Genomic DNA, 23,138 nt, shown 5'->3' with positions numbered 1-23,138 from the left:
AGGGGCGTACCTTCCAGCCAGCGGAGCTGTTGCTGTCCCCTTTGTCTTTGAAGTAGGGCACGCTCCTGACCATCCAGTCGTAGATCTGAGACAGGGTTAGCCTCTTGTCCGGCGTGCTCTCGATGGCTTTGGTAATCAGGTCCGCGTACGACAGGTTGCCCCACGCGTTCCGGCGCGAGGACGCCTTGCGCGGGGTCGTCTGCTGCCCCTGCTGCCCACCTTGCTGCAGCTGCCCCTGCTGTCCCCCTGCCTGCTGCGCGCCCTGCGCCGCTGCACCTCCGTTCGCGCTGGCCTCCGGCGGCGCACCGGGGCTGCTCGCGCCGTCGCTGCTGCTCGCGTTCACGGCCATCGCGCCCCCGTCCTCCTCATCGTCCTCCTCCTCCGGAATGATGTCCGTATCGGCAGCCCCGGGCTTAATCGAGCCGGACTCGGGCAGCGGCCACGTGCACGACCGGGGACGCTTCTGAGGCTCGAAGTCCGGGTCAATGGCCACGTCCAGAGGAGCCAGTGGCTCCGGGGACGCCGCGTCCGCCATCGTGGAGCTCCGGGGAACCTACTTCTCGCTCCGACGGATAGAGAGAGACAGCGTGCGTATGTGTGTGTATGTGTATGTATGTGTATGTGTGTGTGTGTGAGAGTCACGAGGGCTTCTCACTCAGACAGGTAGAGGCGCGCTGTCACAGTCCAATTCCATGAATGCTCAGTGTCCGCAGGCAGTGAGACCCCTGTGCGTGTGGAGAGAACGGGCACGCTCACTGCAAGCTCGTCATGCAATAGGAGGTCATCAGCACACACAGGGCATCATGCAGCCGCGGCTGGTACGTCATTACTGGGAGTATATAGCGCGTAAGCACAAAGCGTTCACCTACAGCACCTCAGATCCTGCAAGATCCGCAGAGCTTCGGAGAGAGAGCGAGCCAGCGAGCGAGCGGGCGAGCGAGCTCCGCTCCAGTGTCGCACTTGAGACGAGCCCGAGCACCGAGCACCGAGCACTGATGTAATGCAATGTCGAAAGCCACAACGTCACGAATAAAACAACCCCATTCAGCACCAAAGTCCCGGCGGGTTCAAGTCATTCAGGCGGAGTTTAAGAAGCACAAAGTCCCGCAGCTTCCACCTTGACGCTGGTGTGTCCCTTTTTTGCTCTTTGAAGTGAACTGAACGACGAGAGAGAGAGAGAGAGAGAGAGAGAGAGAGAGAGAAAATGAGCGAGTGTCCTCTCAAAGCAAAGAGAGCGAGAAAGCGAGCGAGAGGGAGAGCACGATCAGATACGTGTTAGCGTGTCTCGCTGAAACAAAGAACACACGCTAAAAAAAGAGAGGCAGGAACACTACGCCACCACTTTCGCACCGGAGCCCATTGCAGCGCTCGAGCTGCTAAACCCTGCGCGCTCGGTCCTTCCCTCAGCAGTTCAACTTACAGACGTCTGCGTGTAGAGACAGAGAAAAGAGATGTAGGCTAACCCCGTCAGACCTCCCCCCCCACCTCTCTCTCTCTCTCTCTCTCTTTCCCCCTCCAACACACACACACACACAGAGACAGACAGAGCCTCCCCACCTCCCATGCATGGGATCGCCTTTTAAAGGGCCACAGCTCTAGAGTACAGTAAAGCGAGCGAGCAAGCGCGCGCGCACACACACACACACACATACACCCGCTCACAAGGGCATGTTCAGGCAAGCCACGCGAGCTGGTATCGGTGCGTTTGGACGGCCAAATATAGTTCACGTTGTGTAAGAACGAAAGCGCAGCATGTGGCGCCCTCATGAAACCAGACACCCTTTATCAGTGGTGGACCTTTCGTTTGCTTTCCTATCATATCATATCATATCATATCATATCATATCATATATGTGTATATATACGCTGTGAAAGGGGAGAACACAATAATACAGTCATATTAATAATATAACGTCATATTAATATTCATAACCGCTGTCTGCTTATGACACACTGTAATCTCAATATCTGTCTGATAAGAGCCAGTCTGATATCATCAGCTCACAGCCTGTTTCGGTTCTCCGCGCTGGCCCTTTAATCCCGTGCGAAGAGGAAAGGACACGCCCCCTCTCGAGTTCCCCCCCCTTTTAACACATGACGTCATCCCGTTTGCGATGACGACATGCCGAATTCCTACGCTCACTCCGCGCGCTTCTCTTTTTCTTCAGCCAGCAAAGCGCTGCTGCTCCTTTGTTCCCTTTCAGATGTGCTGCTGATCAGAGAGCCGCGCTGGCGCTGCGGTAAGGACGGGAGCGCGCTGCCAGAAATGCGCGCCCCCGCCGCACCTGCGCGCAACCTGCGTCAGGGAATGAGCACCAAGTGTGAATGAAGCTGAGCCGTCGAGGTTCTCTCAGGCTGTAATTCACATGGATTGACACCAATCGAACAGCACTGTGCACATGGTCTTGTGGCAGTGCAATATGATGGTTGCTGTGGTATTTCTGCATAGATACATGCTCTACCCCCTCTACAATATCATACAAAAAACAACCCCCCCTCCCCCCTCCCTGTCTCATTCTCTGGCTCCTTTGTTCCCACCTAGGCCTGTATGAAGAGAAAGGGCTGAGGCAGCAGGTAGAGGCTGTAATGGTTTTGCACAGCTGGAGTCTGTGGAGGCTGGTCAGAATGGGCATCTGCAACAATGAATGCGAGCTGATGGAGCACCATTCGCCAGCACGGCTCATCAACTGGTGTTTCTTTGCAGGGAGGGAGTATCTGTTGCCGTACAATCTCATGTTTCCCAACCTGATGGATTTTCAGGGATGCTGAACACTGTGCAGCTCTGCAGCTCTTTGCTTGGTTAGGCTTAATTCAGGAAACTGTGACTGCTTAGACACAACTAAACATTTACAACTGTGTATAAACAGCCTACTGCGCTATAGGCCAGCACCTGAGCAATGGACCACAGCTACCAGCAGAGCTTAGTCTGATTGTAAATGTCAGCCTAAGACATGCTGTATATGGTTATTTATATGATGCTCCTGTTGACCAGCTCTGCCTCTGTGGTGGTGGCATTGCCAGACTGCTGCAACGTCACCCACGACCAAAAACAACAAAACACATGGTCACCTGCAGTCTACAGCGCTGTCCTCTGCTGCCATCTAATGGTCAAACAGGGAGAAACAATCCATAGGCAACTGCCAGAAGTGAGGTACAGAGCGGCTAGGCGGTGTTTGACAACATCAGCCTGCTGGAGGCCAGGAGCTTTAAAAGTGATGTATTGTGATTTGAGGCAGACGCAGAGGAAACGCTGCTATCTGATCTGCTGGAAAACTGAAGGAAGCTATTAGGTGTCACCAGCAATTCATAAACAAAACGCAGGGCAAAAGAAACAATAGTCGGTAACCTGAAGCTGTAAGTCCATTGTTTACATTGACATTGTTCAAAAACAATGGAGTAGGAAACTGTCCTGCTGGCCTTCGGTAAGAGAATTTCTCACGAAAAAAAAATACAAAAAAATGGAGGCATATGGATGAGAGCCCTGAGCCCTATACATTTTCAGAGAAAGCACAAAGCATGGCCCCTAACACTCACATGCATGCCTGGTAACTTCTATCAGTCAAGTTTTAAACAAATAGATGAAGTCTAGTGCTGGACCTACCTATACAATACTGAACGCCCTCTAGTCTAAGTTTAAGGCTGGATAGGTTTATGAAACTCAACAGATTGTCTTATCCAGAGCGGCCTCCAAGTCTTGCTCAAGGACTCTTAATAGCATGTATAGAAGGTTGTATTTGCCCAGGCTTTTTTACAGGTGTAGGTGAGAAGGAGTGCCGCTAGTTGCACTCCACTGCATTTTTGGGTGAACCACTGATTACAATAGCAGAAGGTTTTCCATTGCACTTAATCGTGTCAGAGCATTATAAATATGTGTTGCAGTAGTAAATGCATATAGTAAATGGTATGATGGTAAAAATGAAGCTTTTGACAGAAATAAAATATTAATTAAAAAGGGATGTTAGTGAGCCACATAAACAGAAAGCTGAAGATGCACTGCATACATGTTGGGCCTGCATGGGCCTGCTGTTTCCACAGTTAACCAGCGGAGGGTGCTATGGGCCTTCCATTTTTGCTTGTACTACCATTTGTGTCCAATTTGCTGACAGAAATGGTGTAATAATGTAAGTTTGTGGATGTATGTATCCATACTTTAGAACCTACCTTTACAGTCAGTGCCTTGTTATGCACTGTTTTGTAGAGGATAACCAGGACAAAGACGTAACCTGATGACACAAAAACTAACTTTTTGATGATGATGATGATGATGATGTATGGAGGAAAAAAGAGTAAGGCTTTTAATCCAAAAAATATATATATTATGTTATGCATCATGTTAGGACTGGGGCACTTCAGAAAGTAGATGGCATCATAAAGAAGGAATATCTTGGAGAAATACTCCAGCAACAGCACAAGGTAGAGCCGGTATACCCATACCAACCGATTTCTCAAGCAATTTCACTGTCACAGACAAATTCCCAATATTGGGATAAAATGACTTGCTAGAGTTGCAGCACGTCCCAGTCATCTCCATCGTCTGGAGGTCAGGGTAGCGGTCTTATCTTCTTACTTTTAACTTGAGTCATTTTCTCATCTTGATGTTCCAATGAAATCAACCATGTAACATCATCACAGGTTCTTAGTCTTGGCGCAGGCAATTTGTGACGTGGACATTGAAATAACCAATAGGTGGAGGCAGCAAAGCGGCTACTGGAACATTTCTTGGAGTAGGCGAGACATGAGGGAGGCCTTAAATAATAAATAATAAATAATTATAGTACATATGTGGGCTGAACTGAATGAGTGTTTTTAAAGAAAGAAGGCCAACATAAAAGACTGAATTACACCTGTTCTTTCAGGAGGAATGGGATAACACCCCCCCCCCCCCAAAACAAAAAAACAAAAAAACAAAAAACAAAACAAAAAAAAATCATCATGATACCTTAAGAGTTTCAGTCAAATTAAGCAATTAAGAGAATGAGCTATTGAACTTGTTGAAAAAAACAACAACAGATATTGGATATTAAGGTTAGGCGATATCCACTTTTTCATACCATTCTCAAAACTATTACCATGGTATATGGTACAGTACGATTACCAAAGGCAGGGAGTAACATAAGTTGCGCAAGTAGCGCAGATGCTTCCATACCATCTTATCCTGTGTAATTAATATTTAATAATGTATATTAATATATAATAATATAATACTTGTATGAATAAATGTAATTAATGTTCAGTTTGCTCACAGGGTGAACACTTTAAGTGACTTTTAAATCAGTCATTCAGTAAGTGTTAAATCATCAGTTTGACAACACAGCTGAGTTGCAGTTTGATTGCTCGAGAGAAGCTGGTTAGCATTAGCTTAGTTAGCAGGATAAGCATCTGCTCACCACAGAAAGCACACTCATAAACGACAGAAAATTTTCTTTCTTCTCTATGGTTTTAGATCTGTAGCCCGCTTGCTTAACCAGCTCAGCTACAGTTCCAGACAGCGCAGTGCAGATTCTGCTGACTAACTGCTGAGCTACCCACACAAGTGTTGACCATAAACACTTGTGTCTGAGAGAGCGAAGTTGAGCGACTGGAGTTGGGAGTGACAATGGTTAAATGAGAGACAGGTTCTGCTGTCTCTGGACTCGCAGCCGAAACACCACAGCACAAAGTGTTTTAGCTAACTGAGGCTCAAATCACACAGGTTTAGAGGATAAAGCCTTATATCTGAGAGCACAGAGTCAAGTGAATGGTCTTAGGAGGGTTTTTCCACTGTTTCTAGGCACATTTAGTAGACTGGTTCATCCAGGTTTGCTTGGTCTCCCTTTCAATGAAACTCAGCATGTTGCTGTTATTTGGTACTATCATAATACCGGATGTAAACTTTTAGCCTTGACTGTAGTGCTAGTTTTTTATATTACTGGTGACATAGTTGACCTAGGGGAGTGCACCTATTGCTGACACAAGTGGCAAACATCGAACAGAGGGGTATAACTCCTCCAACACTGATGTGGAGCAGTGGGACTGTGTTGCATAAAGTAACTGAGCACCACCTCACCTCTCCCTTCAGTCCGATCCTCTAGGTGCATTGTAGATCTAGCATCTGTAGTTTGCTGTGTTGTCATTAATACTCAACATACCCCTTCAGTTGCTGTGATCGTATTGTGCAGCTTTGTTCATCATTTGCTGTTAAGAATGTTCCTTTCAGGGTCAAAGAGCTCAGATCTCAGAAAAAGCACTGGAAATGAACTGAAATGCAAGTTATGGGTGGTATATTGGTAGCAGTGTGTTGATTCTGAGTTACATTGCATAATTGTTATCCTATTGAGGAGGATGGTGCCTCATATAGGATTGAAAGTTGGTATGTTGATGTTATTTGTCTAGTCCACATAATGATTTCTTGTTTTTGCATTTTTTTAAATGCAGCTTTTATTTTATTTGAAAAACATCACAGAGTTCATTGGATTAGATTCAACACAACAGCATCAACCCAAGAGTAATACAGAAGTCAATTGAAATACCCCCGATAAGACAGGAATAGAAACTTGAGTGCATGTTTTACATTTGACTGCGATCTCCCTGAACCCAGTACTGCTCTGTCTGCATCTCTGTAAGTCGAGACAGCGTCCTCTGGAATGCGAAAATTTCTTCCTCGGCTGTGAACAGTGTCAGTCGCTTCCATGACTCCTAAACACATAAGCACACAGGTGTACGGTCAAATTAGTGGGTATAACAACAGAATCCCACCACCTTTAGCTCAGAAACGGATATTTATTTATTCACATCTTCAGCACTGACTGTTTATCACTACTAATTACACTTTAACTAGGAATAAAACAGCATGTTAATTACTAATTATAATTGTGATTTCATAACCATTCAAGCAAGTGCTTTCATTTTTATCAGATGGAGACACCATTTTTCAGACACCTGAAGCGTTGTTCTAAGCTGTCTACATTAGCTGTTTTTTTTAATAAAGCCTTTAAGATATTTCATATGGAGGGTCTTAACTGGTGGGCCAATACCTGAATCTGATATTTTTTGTGTGCATAACAGCCAATGCTGATACGATACATACCCATTAATAAAATGTGGAAAGTGGGATTATAAATACAGTAAAATTAATACAACACATATGTTTTAACGTGGTAATCCAGTGTCGCCTTAACATTGCGCTGCCTCCAGAATCTGCAGATAACGAGATGATATATACATTATACTGCTACCACTACTACTATTATGAGTACTACTGCTACTTGTCAACCAGTCAGGTAGCTTGTTGTGCTGTCTGTCCAACAACATTAAGTTAGTGGCAGTTAAAAAAAAAAAAAAAAAAAAACAAACAAAAAAAAAAAGAGTATCTGTGTGATTTGAAAAGTCCAGGTTAATCACTGGGAATTGTCAAAGAAGACTCTGAGGAGAAACACCCTTCCCCCCAAACTTTAGTGTTGCTAAAGCACTCTCACATTGGTCAGGCCAAGCTCATCCAACATCAGGCGGTCGCGCTCTTCTTCTCCAGACAGGGGGCCCCCAACAAAGAGGCGCTGCAGAGGGGCCTCAGCCAACACCACTACTCTCACCTAAAGGGGAGAGCAATAGAGAGAGCAATAGAAAGAGAGAGAGACAGCTCTTGAGAGTTTGAGACATGATGATTAAGCTGGACTCAAACAGGCCAGGCAGGAGAAAGGGGCTGAACGGAAAGAGTAGAATCACACAGTACCTAGATCACGGTGGCAGGCAATGTGGAAATAACCAGGGCCAAAGAACAAAAACTATTATAATGTGATGTAAATAAATGCCTAGCATAATTAAAACATTATTAAAAACTGGCACATCACACTGCTGGCTGATCTTTACCAGACAGAATCAAGCTGCTCATCTATATATAAATAAAAAAATAGATTGGAATTGGTAGTTAGTATTACGTTAAAATGCTATTTTGAATAAGTGCCCCCATTAGTATAAAAAGAGCCCTTGAATCTGAGCCAGTAAATGTACCTTTTACTCATCCATCTGTTTGGGGGAAAAAAACACCACTTAATGCTGCCTCTTAAAAAATGACAACAGCAGCAGAGTGTAGCTATATCTACTTTTATCCCTTAATGTGCCAGAACTATGCTAAATTGTGTTCTTTCAGAGTACGCCTGCGCTCGCTGCAGCTTACCTTTTGGTCGTAGAAGATGTCAATGAGTGTAATGAGGCGCCTGACTTGGTCCTTAAGTCCAACCTTCAGTCGAGGCACATTGCGGATGAAGACTGTGTCAAAGTGACGCGCTAGCTCCAGATAATCGCTTGCGCCTAATGGCTGAAATGCACACACAAACATGCATACAAGACACCATTGAATACTCCATTCTATATCTCTCCATTTAACAAACCGCTATTTAATTAGTGGCATTAGAGCAAGAGCCCTTACTGTAATAAGCAGAATTTCAAGTGTGTAAAGCTCGGCGGTTTGCTTGCCTAAGCCCTCTCAACCTCCGCAAACAGTATATGGTGTGCACCGTTTGTGAAGTCTCCTATGTGCCTTTTCACTCATCCATCTGTTGCTCATCTACTGCTCTATTCCTCTGACCTTTCCTCTTTTTTTTCTAGGAAAACCAGGCAACAATGTGACTTGTGTGTGTGTGTGTGTGTGTGTGTGTACAAGTGCGCCTGTATGGTAACCAAGCAGGAAGGCACATTAGAACATGCTGACATTGTCCCGGCTGCATTAGTGTGACCATGAAGACAAAGAAATTGAGGACTCTTCATACACACACACACACACACACACACGCACACGCACACGCACACGCACACACACACACACACGCACACACACACGCACACACACACGCACACACACACACACGCACACATAGTAATACACACAGAGATGCACAGCATGGATGGAAGTGAACAGCACTCTCGAAAGGGCTGAAGGACACAGACAGCACGTCAGCTCCATTAGAGAACAGCTTGCTGATTCTCTCTTCCCCGCTCACAAACAAAAAGCTGACACGCAATCGCGCCACCGGCAATAAACATCCAAGGCTCTCTCCATCTCTCTCGCTCTCTCCCTCCCATACACACAAACTCTCACCCTAAGAGGTCTTTGCTTAGGGTAGCTGTCACCAAGGCTGTGGGGATAAACTTCTCCAGTCTTATGACTGGAGAAAGAAGAAAGGAGTCTATTCACGATTTCAAAATCTCAACTGAAAGCCTAATAACCACTGCTGCCTCTCTGTGACATGCCGACTGGCTCCACAGCCGCTTGTTGTTGTTTTTTTTTTTTTTTTTTTTTTAAATCAAACATAAAACACTTAAACTTTTCTTTCATTGAATCAAAAGCAATCATCAGTGCGGCCTGTGCAAAGGTTTAGACGCCTTAAGCATTGCAAAGACATTCTCTGACTCTTCAAACCTCACGCTAACACTCAGACACCCCGAGCTCCTCTAAGCAACTGTCAGAAATATCTGACAACGAATGTAATCAGTGCCCATAGGGGGCAGTGGAAGGCTATAAGAAGATAGCCAAGCATGCCCGGTTTGCAGTTTCTACAGCGTGGAATTTAGAAAGGGCAGTTCATCGATGTCGAGATGAAATCCTGAAGACCAGAAAGTAAGCAAACTTCCTCGTATGACTGGTGTAACATATTGGTGTAAAACATGCTGCCAGTGGACTCTGAAAACGAGGCTCTCTGGAGTGATAAATAACACTGCATCTGGCGTGTAAGGTGTATGGTTATAGAACGGGATTTCCTACAAGCAAATATAGCTAGCTCGCTAGATCGACAGATAAATACTTTATTTATTACTTTTTTTTTACTACTTCAAATGCTTAAATTAGAATCAGGCCACATCAGCTGCAGATGATCGGAACATCATAAGATATCTAGTTTGGTTTGCTCTCGATTGGTAAAGTGAGTGTTAATATGTAAAGTGAATATATATAGATATAAAACACATGTGTCCACATACTTTTGACCATGTAGTGTAACACTGGACAACAAATATCATGGAAGGTTTTGTTTTCTTGCTTTCCTGAAATAAGCAGACTTTGACAAACTGAACACAAATATGTTATACTGTCATGTGAAAAAACAAGGACAAGCCATGGGAACCTTTGTCTTTTTTTAACGTAGTTATAAACATATTGACATGTTAAATAACAAAACACACACAAGTGAAGAAATGTCTTTTACAAATCATTTGTAAAATGTAATTAATACAAATATACACTTCCTATAACAGTATTTCCCAATTCTCCTCAAGCACCCTTTGATATATTAAAGTATTGACACATTAAAGTACTAGTGGATCCTATGTTGGAGAGCTCTCCAGGCCCTACTGCAGGAAAAGCAGTCCCAAACCATGACACACAGTTTATATGGGTTCTTGTGCTCAAACACTGTCTGGTTTGTGCCAAACATGTCCTCTGTTACTGTGTCCGAATAATTCAAAGTAAGAGTCATCTGTAGAGGACATTTGAGGATTGCTGGAGACTTTGTTACTTATCTATTTAGTCTGCTTTTGGGATGAACTTGCTAGGAAGGCCTGAACTGGCCGTGTTGACAGTTGTTGCACTTGTAAATAGTTTAATGGACAGCGGAGTGGCTGATTTCTAGGAAAAAAGGTTTAAATAAGACAGAAATCTTATATCCTCCAAAATATTCTAATCATCTGCAGCTAATGTGCTGCACCCAATTCTTATAGGCATCTAAAGTAGTAATAAATTTAGGGGTGTCCAAACTTCACAAGCAAATAGTATTTCTATATATGCATTAAAAATAGTTAATATTAAAATCAAATGTACATATGTTTAAATGTTTTTGTGGGTTGTCCTATTTTTTTCACATGACTGAATGTATAATCTGTAAGAATAAAGAAAATAATTTTGCAAATGTGAGTCTGATATCAGGTGTTTTGACTGCTGCGACATCCCAGCAACAGTGAACATCACTATTAATCTGTGGATTGACTGCCCAAGAACCTCACATAAGCAGTCTATAAGTAAGAAATTCACCCAAACAAGAATTGAAAGACTCTTAACAACTTGACTAAAGCAACTGTTCAGATGGTTTAAAATGACCAAGCAATGCAGGGCTCCTTAAGACTATAAAGTGGTCATTTGTTATATTTACGGACCATGCTAATACCACCAATATTTTGGTTTAACATGATGGTATTACTAGGGATGTCCTAATCCGATCCAGTAACTCAAGTTTGGGGGCCAGTCAAGGCATTTTTAACGGCTGGGTTTGCTGTAGCCATCAAGTTTGAGTGCCATCTGGCGTCCTCTAGGCACCATTAATAGACCATTAATGATCTTCAGAACTTTTCATTGTTTTGAAAACTAAAAACTACCCTAGATCTATGTTATTGGTAATTGCTGCTGATGGATGTTAGCATTTAGCAGCCAAAACAAAAGTTTGAGTTGGAATTTTTATTTCAATTCTCCATTCTACCTTAAATAGTGCCACATCCCTTTTCAGATGGAACTAAAAGTTTTGGGGAAGAGAAAAATGCGATGCAGCAACAACAAACGGCTCACAAAGCAAGTTAAGAGTGTGTTAGTTAATAAAAGAAGGTTTAAACTCTTGCTATCCCCTTTCTGCTGCGACATTGTGGGACTAATAAAGGATTATCTTATCTTATCTTACCTTAAAATATGTTTGTTTCTTTTTTTTTTTGCTGTTTAGCAGCAGTTTAGTTGTGCAATGACAATTTTATTCCATTAGATCCATTTGGGAAAATCTAACATTCCTCCCATCCCTTCTTTCCTTTTGAATTACGCCTGGTTAGAAACCAAACGATGGTGGAAATGCACTGTTCTACCAGCGAGAGAACCACACTTCTTTCTTTGGTTCTAAACCAGCTCTGAGCAGCACAATCAGAACCAAGGAGGAAGCTAATGCTACTGCACATACATTGAGTGATCAGACTGCAGAGTTGTAAAGGAACTGGGAGCCCAACGGCCAGTTGGCCCATAAGATATTAAACATATATGTAAGATATTAAACACTATAGACTTTAAAACAGTCGTTTGCGCCAAACAAAGTAAATCAGATTAGAATTTAATCTAATTGGTATGGGCTGATATTGGAAATATATTGAAAGCTTTACTCACTCTGTCAAAGAGCTCTTGGAAGGTGCAGTCAGCGACGGTTCCACAGGTGCGGCTTAGAGTCAGCTCTCTGCCCTGCACGGTCAGCACTCTGGGCCTTGTTACTGTAGGATTGCACAACCAACTCAATTAGCAGCGGTGATCCTGCTGTATAAAACTTACATTAAACATGGGGGGGGGGTTCTCAAAATCATACACAGTAAAAAGCATGTCAGACAATTGTTCTGGAAATACTCTCTGCCTCTCTCTCTCTCTCATTGTAACTAAAGGAAATTAACTTGTGTACCATCATTTTGTCTGCAAGCCAATTCATCGAACAGCGTATTCACGGCACCCTCTGCATCGGGTTCACTCGATCTGTGGAAAGCAGGAGTGAAAGACAGAGAATAGAATATGAAATTAACCAGGTCTGAAGTGCTCGGATCAAACAGAGAGTGGTGCGGGGCTGTGTTTAGCTTTTCAGGGCGACTCAATAGAACAGGATGCTGGGTTCAAAACAAACACTGTGGATGTGAATGGGAGCCAGCGGCAATCGGGCACCTACCAACACACACACACACACACACACACACATTAGCATACACTGAAAGGGCAGCTGTTGAAGAGCATAGGTTTGTAATGAGTCAGTGGAAGACACAGTTTTTATTCCCTGCATCTCCCCTTAAGTGTTTTTTCGTCCCCCTCTGTATTCCACTGAAAGCACTGCACAGTCCATCTTTCAGCTCTGACATTTCCACATCGTCTTCTTGGTTTCTTAACACTGTTTTTGTATCGCCACACAAACACACATAAGGAGACTGTAAGAGAAAGGCAGCGGGAGGGCAGGCAGACAGGAGTCTTACATGTAATAGTATTTTTCTGGAGGCACCACCTCCCTCCTACGATAGTCTATTCCAGTGTCCAAACTGAGAGTGTGGCAATGTTCCTACAAGCAAATGCAAAAAAAGAGTGGTTAAACAGGTATACAGTAAAGGATTCTGTACAGTATGGATTCTGGTGTTTGATAAGGGCCAATTCATTTTGGTAAACGTTTCTCTAAATGTTGTAAAGTTTAGTACTGAAACACACTGTGCTCTGCTGCCTGTTCACGCTTGTTCTAATGCAATATAAAACTCACCTCAAGGCGGTGACAGTGGGATGCTTTACATCGGTAGCCTACAAGCAGATATGTGAAGGTGCTGACTTACTTAAACCCATGTCTAGAATTTAAGAAAACTAGCAAAACTGCTCATATGGGCTATTCCCATGGCTGAGTTTATTAAAAGTATTTTCGAAGGGCTCAGTTCTTACAGTATTTAACCATGGCCTGGGAGTTGCACAGCTGACTGTCATTCAGAGTGGTTTGCTGTTTAATTGCTCTGTAGGGAAACGTCCAGGCTCTGATTTCTTAACAGAAGTGGTCACAGGAATCAGGGCTTGTGGTCTTATCACACAACTTTTATTTTTCTATTTTGCTTGTACTGTAAAGGTCTCCTAACTGGACGTTCTCACTAAGAGTAAAATAGGGGAACACCCCTATTCTTAATTGCTCAGTCTATAAATGTCTTAATGGCATGGGATCAGCATATTTATCTGATATGCTGCAGCTATAGAAGTCGAGCAGAACTCTCAGATCTATAGGAACTAGTCAGTTAGTCCTGCCTATGGTGAAGACTAAACATGGAGAAGTGGCATTTAGCTACAAAAAACAGCTGACAGAAGGCAGTAGATGAGCCCTGACACTTTTTATTGACTAATTTATTTCCATTCATATGGAAGCTAAATGTCATCCTAAGATTTGTCAGCTCCTTTTAAAAAGTTTGCTAGCACAGATCTCTCAAGAATATGTCTGTGCTGGCAAAGCTTAGAGGCTGGTTACTTACTTAAAGTAAGAAATTAGTAAAGGTAAAGTCATAGCTGCTATTCAGCATATCTTTCAATGATCTCCCCGTATCTCCCCAGGGTGCTGGGAATGACTGCAACTCAACGCGGTAAACCTTGATTCTATGTCACACTTTAACTTTAAGTTATCCCAAGGATTGATCATCAACTTTGAGGTTTGTTGCTCTTCCTCACTTACAGTGCTGAAAATGATTGATGACATGTTATCCTAAGCTCTCCACTCCTAGAAGTTGTAAAATGTTGCTAGCATGGGTGTCCAAAGGATTCATTTACAGCTTAGTGGCAAGTCTTACTTTTGAGGTTAAATTTTGCTCAGTAACTATTATTGTTATTACTAATTTTATTTTTTAAATTGTATTCTTTTATTTTATCTTTCAGTGCTTAAGTTCTTCTTTGTATTTTTCTGTTTATGTAAACCACTTGCCAATTGTTATTGGTGCTATACAAATAACATTGCCTTGCCTTGTACTATGTATATAAATATATAAATATATTTCTATACATTTATATAAATATATTTATAATATTTATATGTATATAAATATATATAAATATTTCACACCAAAACCTCCTCAAAACTACAACTAAAAAAACTGTCTAGGGTTGCAGCAGTATAGCAGTTTAATGTATACCACTGTATGAAAATTCATGGTTATCATACTGTGTAGAAACAAAACAAAACAAACAAACAAACAAACAAACGAGAATCCCACCAGTTTCTTACTATTTTATTTATAGTTTTGTAAACCCGTCAGGGTATTAAAAAAAAAGTAATCATCAGATTAATCTATATAAAAAGCTTCACCTCATGTGTAGCTCCCTTATTTATTTGTTTGTTTATTAAGTTTATTATCAAAAAGGAGGCTTTTTACTTATACTTTCATTATAAAACAGATTATAACTGATAATGATAATAAGAATTGTGAAATACTGTATACCATGTACTATGATACCATAAAAACATGATATTTTCGGAGACATTTTTTTTATACCGTTAAAATCTCGTATTCGTACACGCTTTTGACAATAACTTTCAGAGGGCATAAACTATTCAGACATCTGGTTCTCATCACCAATGCAGACTGAAATAATAGAGCATTTAATACTTCACCTCTCATAAAGACTGTTAATAATGTTAATATGCATAGTGATTTAATTATGTAGAAATTTAGACAAATTAGTGGATTTCACAGAGTACAGCTACCCCTCTCTCTCCATCTATGGATATATACTTTGACGAGTAACTTCTTTAAACTTCTACTGGACATGGATATTTCAGGTCTAGAGCTTCTAAAGCAAGATGAACCCCCCCCCCCCCTCCCCACCAAAAATAATAATAATAAAAAAAATCCAACCAGTCTGGTAGTTTATTAGCCACTCAAACAAGTGAGTGCATCCAGGCTGCGAGAAACACTCAAACTAAGCAGAATGCCACAGACACAAGATGACAAAAAAAGAAGAGCTGATGAAAAGGACGGATGATTATTTTTAACAGAAGTAATAATATATGGCCTCTGCCTGAATCAGTCCTCGATGACAGTTCCGGCGAATTATGAAATCAGTGAATTTTCCGCCACCCTCCTCCTTGAACCAGGGATAATTAGCAATCACCACACAGAGCGAGAGAGGAATGATATATTCCTACCCCCCCCCCCCCATCTCTCTGCTCTTCTCCCATTCTCCGATGCTGTCAACTTTTCTCTCTCAAGCTCAGAGTTCCGCGTCCGAGCCAATTGGCTGAATCAGACGTAATGACAGGCTGACAAACCGCGAGCGGCGAAACACAAAAGGGAAAAGTGTTGCTTCATCAGCCCCGAGTGACCTCGTCACCGAGTCGCCTCGTAAACAGCCGCCACGGCGCAGACAGCCACCAAATCAGGTTGGTCCTCCCTCTTTCCGCTGTCTTACCTCCTTTACCTCTCTCTGTTTCTAAAAAAATGTTTTTCCCCTCATGAGCGTACCTTGACAGCTGGTGGGTTAACCGAGACGTCCCTCAGAAAAGGGGGAAGTACTGGGTGTGTGTGTGTGGGGGGGGGGGGGGGGGGGAGCAAGGAGTGAGTGGAGGAGAGCAGAAATACAATCAAAGTGTGGTTATATATAATCAGCTGGAGATGTGTCCCCTTGTGGATCATTGCATGATTATGGCCTCTGATGGGTTCATTAGAGACCTATAACTCCGCGAAGATCTTCATCTTCAACCTCTCGCTGTCGGCCTCCCCCACAAGACATCCCACTGCACATGTCTTATTAATACCGAACCTACTTTCAACAAGACACACATCCAGCCAGCGTGCCACACACTGTGGCGCATCAGGGCTCTTGAACAAATGCCTAATTGCCCGTTCCTTCCAGAGCAAAACTTAACGCAAAACGCGCAACTTCTAAGGTTGTAAGAGCAAGCAGGCCTTTAGCACGACCCTTAAGGCCTGGGAGCCGACAAACTGGCCCGTTTGTCGACAGACCGTCAACACGTACGCACTTTTGCAAGGGTGCGGAAGGCTACTTTGCTTTAAAGTCAAGCCGAACACATGTAGCTGCCGTCCAGCCAATATACTGGATGTCCAGGCCTTTTCTGGGCAACAGCTGAGAATGGAAATGAAAAGGCGAAAAAAGAAGAAGAAGAAAAAAAGGGCTTGTGTGCGTTTCTCTCTCTGCCTCTCTCCCTTTCTCTCTCTTGTTCTTCAAAAAGTTGCCTTTCAGTTTTTCAAAGCGAGCCTTGCCATTGAGACCGAACAAAAGCCAAAGATAGCTGGCGATTGGGCCCTGATGAGGTCCACTACCTCATTACTGACGGCCGAAAACATTTGATGCTTTTTTTTTTTTTTTTTTGCGCACCCCCCCTCACCCTCCTCCCTTTACTAGCGCTAGAGAATTGACTGAGCTGGGCTCAAAGAACGCAGGGTGGGAAGACTGAAAAAGAGAAGGGGGTGGAGGGGGGGGAGGGAGGAGGGGAAAGGTTGTTGTCCATTCATCTGTGTGTGTCTTACAGCCACTGTGGAAAGAGGAAAGAAAAAGGGGGGTGGAACGGAGGGAGGGCTCGAAAGAGAACGAGAGACAGCTTAAAACAGTGCCTTTATGCTTTTGAGTCCAGGACGACTCCTCTTACATCAAAGTGTTTTCACCACTGTGGTGTGTGATTTTGTGTGTGTGTGTGTGTGTGTGTGTCTTGGGTGAGCGTATTCAGAGATTAAGTGACTAGTGAGTGAGTGTGTGTATGTGTGTGTGTGTGATGGGGGTGGCCAAAGATGTGAACACACTAATTACACCTAATTATCTAGTCCCTTTACATGTAGCAGGCTTTGTTGGCTACTCCAAACGTTCTCACAACGTATTTGAAACGTTCTCACAACCTTGCGCTGCCCTGTGCCCAGCTCTTAAAGAGGCAGCATCTTTAGAACATCTGCACTGGACCAAGCCTGGACCACCCCAGAACTCACCCTCAACCTCTCCTAGGCGTCTCCTCAAACTCCACACTCCTCAAACCAAAGGCAAGCACAAACGCTGACCAGCCAAAGTTTAAGGTAAGTGAGAAAAGCGCACAGTGAAGAGATGGCAGGGGGAGCAACGCGTGCTGGCTAATGGAAAGATGAGCAGCTTGGCTGTGGTAGAGATATAATGGGAAGCGACATTAGATATAATCTCTCTGTCTGTCAGTCTGCCTGTCAGTCTGCCTGTCAGTCTGCCTGTCAGTCTGCCTGTCAGTCTGCCTGTCAGTCTGCCTGTCAGTCTGCCTGTCAGTCTGCCTGTCAGTCTGCCTGTCAATCTCGCTCTCTCTTTCCCTCCTCATCCTGAATGCTTTATTGGTTTAGATCTCTCTCTGAGGTGGCCTGCTCAGACTAACCGCCTGCGCTAATTAGCCATCATTTCTCACAACAGCCAAAGAGAGCACTCGCTCTCCTGCACTCATTCAAGTCGCTCTCCTCAAACACTATCAAGGCTGAGTCGATTTCTCTGAACACTTTGAACTTTACCACGTAGGTTTGTACATTCCGTCTCCAAGCAAAAAAAAAAAGAATAATAAATAAATAAATAAATAAATAAATAAATGGTATAAAAGGGAACTGAAGAAAGAAAAGAAAAGAAAAAAAAACACGAAATATGAAAAATAAGGAGTTATTGTTGGCTAACCAAAGGCCAGAGGCACAATAGCAGTCATTCAACATCAATTCCCTCTCTCTGAAGCGCACTCTCTATCCATGTCACTCCATCAGCATACTTGTGACTCTGTCCAGTGGAGTCCTTCACCGAGTGTACCCATGCGCGCACCCGCGCACGCAGCCCCGCCACCACTTACATTTATTTCCCATTGTGTAATAATTTAAAATACTTGGCTTACCGTACGTACCAATTAGTCCCGACAAAAGAATGGAGGAGGAGGGAAAAGAACAAGGAACGAGAGAGAATAAGAGGGGGGGGGATGAAGAGAGACACTTGAGCTAAATTAAGGTTATCATATTTCTGAGACAATGCTGTAATGCTTCTACCTGGACGGTAGTACGAGTGAACGGAAGAGGGTTTAAAAAAAACAACATGACAAAAAAGTCAAAGCGCTGCTAGAGTTTGACGCACAAATAATGCTTGACCCTGGAGAGCTGGATGTGGAGAATAACAGGGAAAGAAAAGAAGAAATACCGCGCTGTTCAAAAACATTTCCCAGACAGTGGTGCGACCTTAGACTTAAAAACCCAACATACAAAAGTGAAAAGATGAATGGAAATAGTGAAAGGAGTATTTTTCCAACAAGTACTATGAGAACTGAGGCTGCTCTTTTTGAACTCACTTCTCTGAATTAAGGTAACAGAGTTGCCTTACTGTACGCTATGGTACAATGCGTTTTAGCCACCTTTAAAAATGTGCACTGAAAACCCACTTACCTGGGCCCAGTTTCCTAACAGCGCACCTTACTGCTAAATTAATCTAACACAACTGTTTGAGTATGTACAGGTTGGGTAATTGGCAACCCAAATTGGGTGAAAAAATATTAATAATAAAATGTAAAACATCAACGACAATGATCTCACAATGTTGTCACAACTTAACTGCGTTTGCTGGGTTTGCGAGCACACCAGTCAGTTGTAGTAGAGTGCAGAATGATCGTCATGGGAAAAAGGGCATGATCTGACTCCAAAAGGGCACGATAATAGTGACTCAGACGAGGGATAGTAGCATCTCCAAAACCGGCAACTGCGTGAGATGTTATAGAGCCGCCGTAGTGAAAATGTACAGAGAATGGACTTCAACACTGTGTACCTCGCAACAAACACTGTGCCTGTGGTGCCCCATGGGCCATGGATGCCAGAGGGGAACAACGACTCTGACTTGAGTGGTACAGAGCAAGCAGTGGACTAGTCAACCTCCCCAAACGCCATCCCTCACCTGATACAGTCCATGCCATGGCATCTCACTAGGGTCATCCGAGCCAAGGGTGATTATTCCCACTATTATTTAGTCATATTAAGATATGACTGTATATATTCTAATTATAAGGCTTTTTTGAGGCGAGTGATTCTGAATAATATGCTTATGTGCCTAAAACTTGTATATTTCAACATTTCCTTTTGATATAAAAAGGGAACTCTGCTAGTCTCTGCTCTTGCTATTCCCTTACATTCCTATCTTTGTGTGCTTTTGTGTACTAATGATATATAGGCTTCACTGGTTCAGGCAGAGATGAGTTTCTGAAGTGGAATAACATCCTTTCAGGCTGAGAAGTGAGAGTATAGTGCTGGCAAGAAACCTGCAAAAATATCATGACAACAAACAAGATATATTCTCTGTCCATTAAAAGTTAAGGATACGTAGCTTTTTAAAAATGGTTTAGTACAAATCTGTGCTGTCTTGGAGCTTAAAATATTAATGATTAATTAATGTGTTCATTTTCAGGCTTACCATCATATGGACATCAATGTTTTTAGAGTGGGTGGCAAAGCAGTGATTGGCTAAAAGGAGTGATTTCATTTGGGCCAAAGGCGATAGTGTGAAGAAGTAGATGAATTTGCAGGTGTATGGAAGCATACAGTCAGAAATATCAGTCTACAGAAAATTCGGGCCGCCAGTGGGTTTCATGACTTAATGAATGATGAATGAAAATCACTTAATTTCCAGGCTAGAAGAACAGTGCAGGTCCTTCACCACCAATTTCTGAAAGAATATTTTTGTAGGGAATTGCAGACCATCAACAGAGCGGAATGTAAGAGCCCTTTGCTCACTTCTACTCAAGACTTACTCCGGTAGACTGGGGTTTCTGCCACTGCTGGTAGACCTGCATGACCATATGCCTCCATATACCTGCAGATTCAGCTATTTCTTTCACACTATGGCCCCTCATGTCCAAATGCAGCCGATCATTAATATCTGCTTTGCCACTCATTTTTCACATATCCAACAAGACATTCACTGCACTGCACCACCTGTTACACCACCGTAGGTATTTATACATACCTATCATCTGCAGGACCCAGAAGTTACTACAAGATTAAAAAAAACTGTGTTTGAACACATAATTATAAGCAATCATAAGTCATCATAAGAGTGTGAAAATTCCAATTTCAAAAGAAGTCACATCTTAAAAAAATAGATTATACTTCGAGCTGTAATGACTGAGAAGGAGGGGAGGTCACAGACCCTCCACACACCCAGTAAAAACCCAGATGCCATGTCCCTCACACGTGTTCTCTCAAGACTTTCGATTCAGTCCCACATGCATTTAAAAGTCATCAGGCCTGAGTGGACATGACACGATTCTCGCAGGCCACCCTGGCCTGCTTTGGGCTCCTGCACTGCTGAAACACACCAAACCCAGATGGCTTCACAAAGGAGCAGAGGAACAGGGGAGGCGAGGAGGCCAAGGGCTATTCAGCACCCCTATCAGGCAGCATTAACGGGGAGCAGAGCACAGAGTGACTTTAGGGACCTTGCGGCTCTAATAGGGAATAAATGACCTGAAGGGGCACGATCACTGTGTTGGCCCACTGACCCCGAAGACCAGGGGTCCAAACATGAAGGAATCGCTGCCTGAATGAAATTTTTTCTGACACCTCGTGGCATGGTCTCCTTAGCACCCTGTGTCCTTAGCAACCTGTGTGCATAGAGATGTTTTTTTTTCCCTCCTTACTCACAATGAACTAAAAGCCAAGAACAGCACTCCTCTAATTCCAATACCTTCACTTTTCTGTATAATACTAAACTTAAGCTGAATTTAAAACAGCTTAAGTGTGTTTAATCAGAAATCTGATTAAAAACTCCCCTCATCACTGGTGAAGAAAATTTTGTTTACGTGACCATGACAACACACCAAGACCGCTTGTCTTTTTAGATTTTTCACTCTAAACGGTTGTTGTGGTTTTACAGATCTTTACAGATCTCTGATATCTGTAATTGAGTTACCAGCCAATACATAGACACAAGCTCGAGCTGTGACTTGGGGAGTGGATATTCCACAAGCCCATCGTCCCTCCCGTCCAGCACCTCTCGCCGCTCACCTCTCCATTTCTCTGCTTTGGCAACCAACTATGCGCTGTGCTGGTAGGGTGAGGTATGGATGGGCAGCGGGCAGTGCATCCCTCCAGCTACGGTGCTGGGGCGGTCCTCCTGTCTGTCCCAGCACTCAGCTGCTAAAATCCGAGGTGACGCAGAGAAGCGATGGCGCAGGACGTGAGGGATGATGTGGCATGTGGGGCAGCAGTTCCCCCAGTCACGGCATGAGCTTGAGATCACCAGGTTTAGCTTTAAATTTAGCTGTAACTCTTTAGATTGCTCAGACTTGAAGAGAGGGCGGATGCATGTAAGCCATGTGATTGGTCAGGAGTATGCTGACGTAAGCCTGACCCACTTTTAGGGCCGCCCATTCCACATGGTAAGGTGAGCACTACACCAGACATTATTAGACTTTTCCAAGATATTTATAAGACATGATTCATACCAGATTAACTTCATTAGACATAACCTTTAAGGTTTAGGTCCCAGGGACTTCCACTCCACTTTCCACTCCAAATAACTACAACTAATGTGGTCATACTGTGTTACAGCGCTCACACAGTCATGCAATCCCAAGAAGTGGATTCAAGTGAGTCAAATCAAAGGTCTTTCAGCAAAACCTGGCTTTGTGTGCATTTTAAATGCTGTACATATTTTTCTGGGTCATGCAGTGCATGGATAATCCACCAGGGAGCAGAATACATGTTTCTCTTTTTAGTTATTTTTAATTAGTAGATTATTTATTCTTTTTTTATGTATTTATTATTATTCTAGTTATTATTTCCATAATATCCATAATATCATTACTTAATGCAGTTAATTGTTTGATTATTACACTGATGTTGAAGAGGCTTAAATTTCATTTTAAATAGTCTGCTATTTTGTGGCAGACTTTGATTAGTAACAGTACAAGGATGACAAGGGGGGTTGGTTTGTAGAGAGGGGCATCTTGACTCAATAATGGGTAATGGTTCAAGAATTTCATATTTCTTACAAAAGGAATGACAGCTGTTCCAGTTTATTTCCTCAACCTGTGCTGGTTTATGCATCATCAAACCTTGCGCGGTACACTGACACTATTCTTTAAAAGGGCATTTTGCTCCCTTTCCACCCACATCACAGCAAACCATTGAAATACCCCCCCCAAATGATTTTGTTACACAGGACGTCAACTGTATAGTGTTTTTGAAGCAATAAATCACTCATTTCTTGCATACTAGCTAAATAACCCATGTGTGCATGCGTGTTAGCCGTTTAGCCTGCAAGCTGTAAGTATACCCAAGAAGGGTATACTCTCACTTGCTCTTAACCTGCCCCTTGCTTGAGCGTATGCACAGTCAAATGTGCAAGAATGTGGGCTGCTGAAAATGCCTGGCAATGATAGTCTGATTATTTATGACGCCGGCCTGCTGTAGAACTGTGGTAATTGCTCGGATAGCACGCGGGATAATGCCAATACCTGCTTACAATGATGCTATTAAATTACAAAGCAGATCAGAGCATCCTCTGCCGTCCGTGGCTGTGCTCACTTTGAAATGCAAGCAGGCGGCCTCATTCCAGCCAACCCACGCTAGTCATTAAACAGCCGTCCTCTATCTCTCTCAATCTCTCCCTCTCCCTCTCTCTCCCGCCGTCTCCCCTGTCTCTCAAATATCCTCTCCCTTCTCCAGGTATGATCAAAGGT

The 23,138-nt window shown here is 43.2% G+C and overlaps 2 protein-coding genes across 2 annotated transcripts in view; both read right to left on the bottom strand.

Moving 5' to 3' along the window:
* Positions 1–1,477, bottom strand: part of foxo3b (forkhead box O3b) — a 41,264-nt gene extending 39,787 nt beyond the window's left edge. The window contains exon 1 of the mRNA XM_072678926.1: positions 11–1,477. Coding sequence (XP_072535027.1) covers positions 11–535 — 525 coding nt within the window. The 5' untranslated portion in view covers positions 536–1,477. The remainder of the gene's footprint in view (positions 1–10) is intronic.
* A 4,907-nt stretch (positions 1,478–6,384) lies between these two features.
* afg1lb (AFG1 like ATPase b) overlaps positions 6,385–23,138 on the bottom strand; it is a 32,761-nt gene continuing 16,007 nt past the window's right edge. Inside the window, exons 8-13 of the mRNA XM_072695887.1 lie at positions 12,940–13,022; positions 12,384–12,454; positions 12,101–12,201; positions 8,153–8,293; positions 7,455–7,568; positions 6,385–6,675 (exon numbers count right to left, since the gene is read on the bottom strand). Of these exons, the coding sequence (XP_072551988.1) occupies positions 6,547–6,675; positions 7,455–7,568; positions 8,153–8,293; positions 12,101–12,201; positions 12,384–12,454; positions 12,940–13,022 (639 nt within the window). The 3' untranslated portion in view covers positions 6,385–6,546. The remainder of the gene's footprint in view (positions 6,676–7,454; positions 7,569–8,152; positions 8,294–12,100; positions 12,202–12,383; positions 12,455–12,939; positions 13,023–23,138) is intronic.

Source organism: Salminus brasiliensis, chromosome 1 (assembly GCF_030463535.1).
Source record: "Salminus brasiliensis chromosome 1, fSalBra1.hap2, whole genome shotgun sequence".
Taxonomy (NCBI): domain Eukaryota; kingdom Metazoa; phylum Chordata; class Actinopteri; order Characiformes; family Bryconidae; genus Salminus; species Salminus brasiliensis.
Note: the sequence above shows the minus strand (reverse complement) of the source record. Positions and strands in the feature narration are given on the sequence as shown.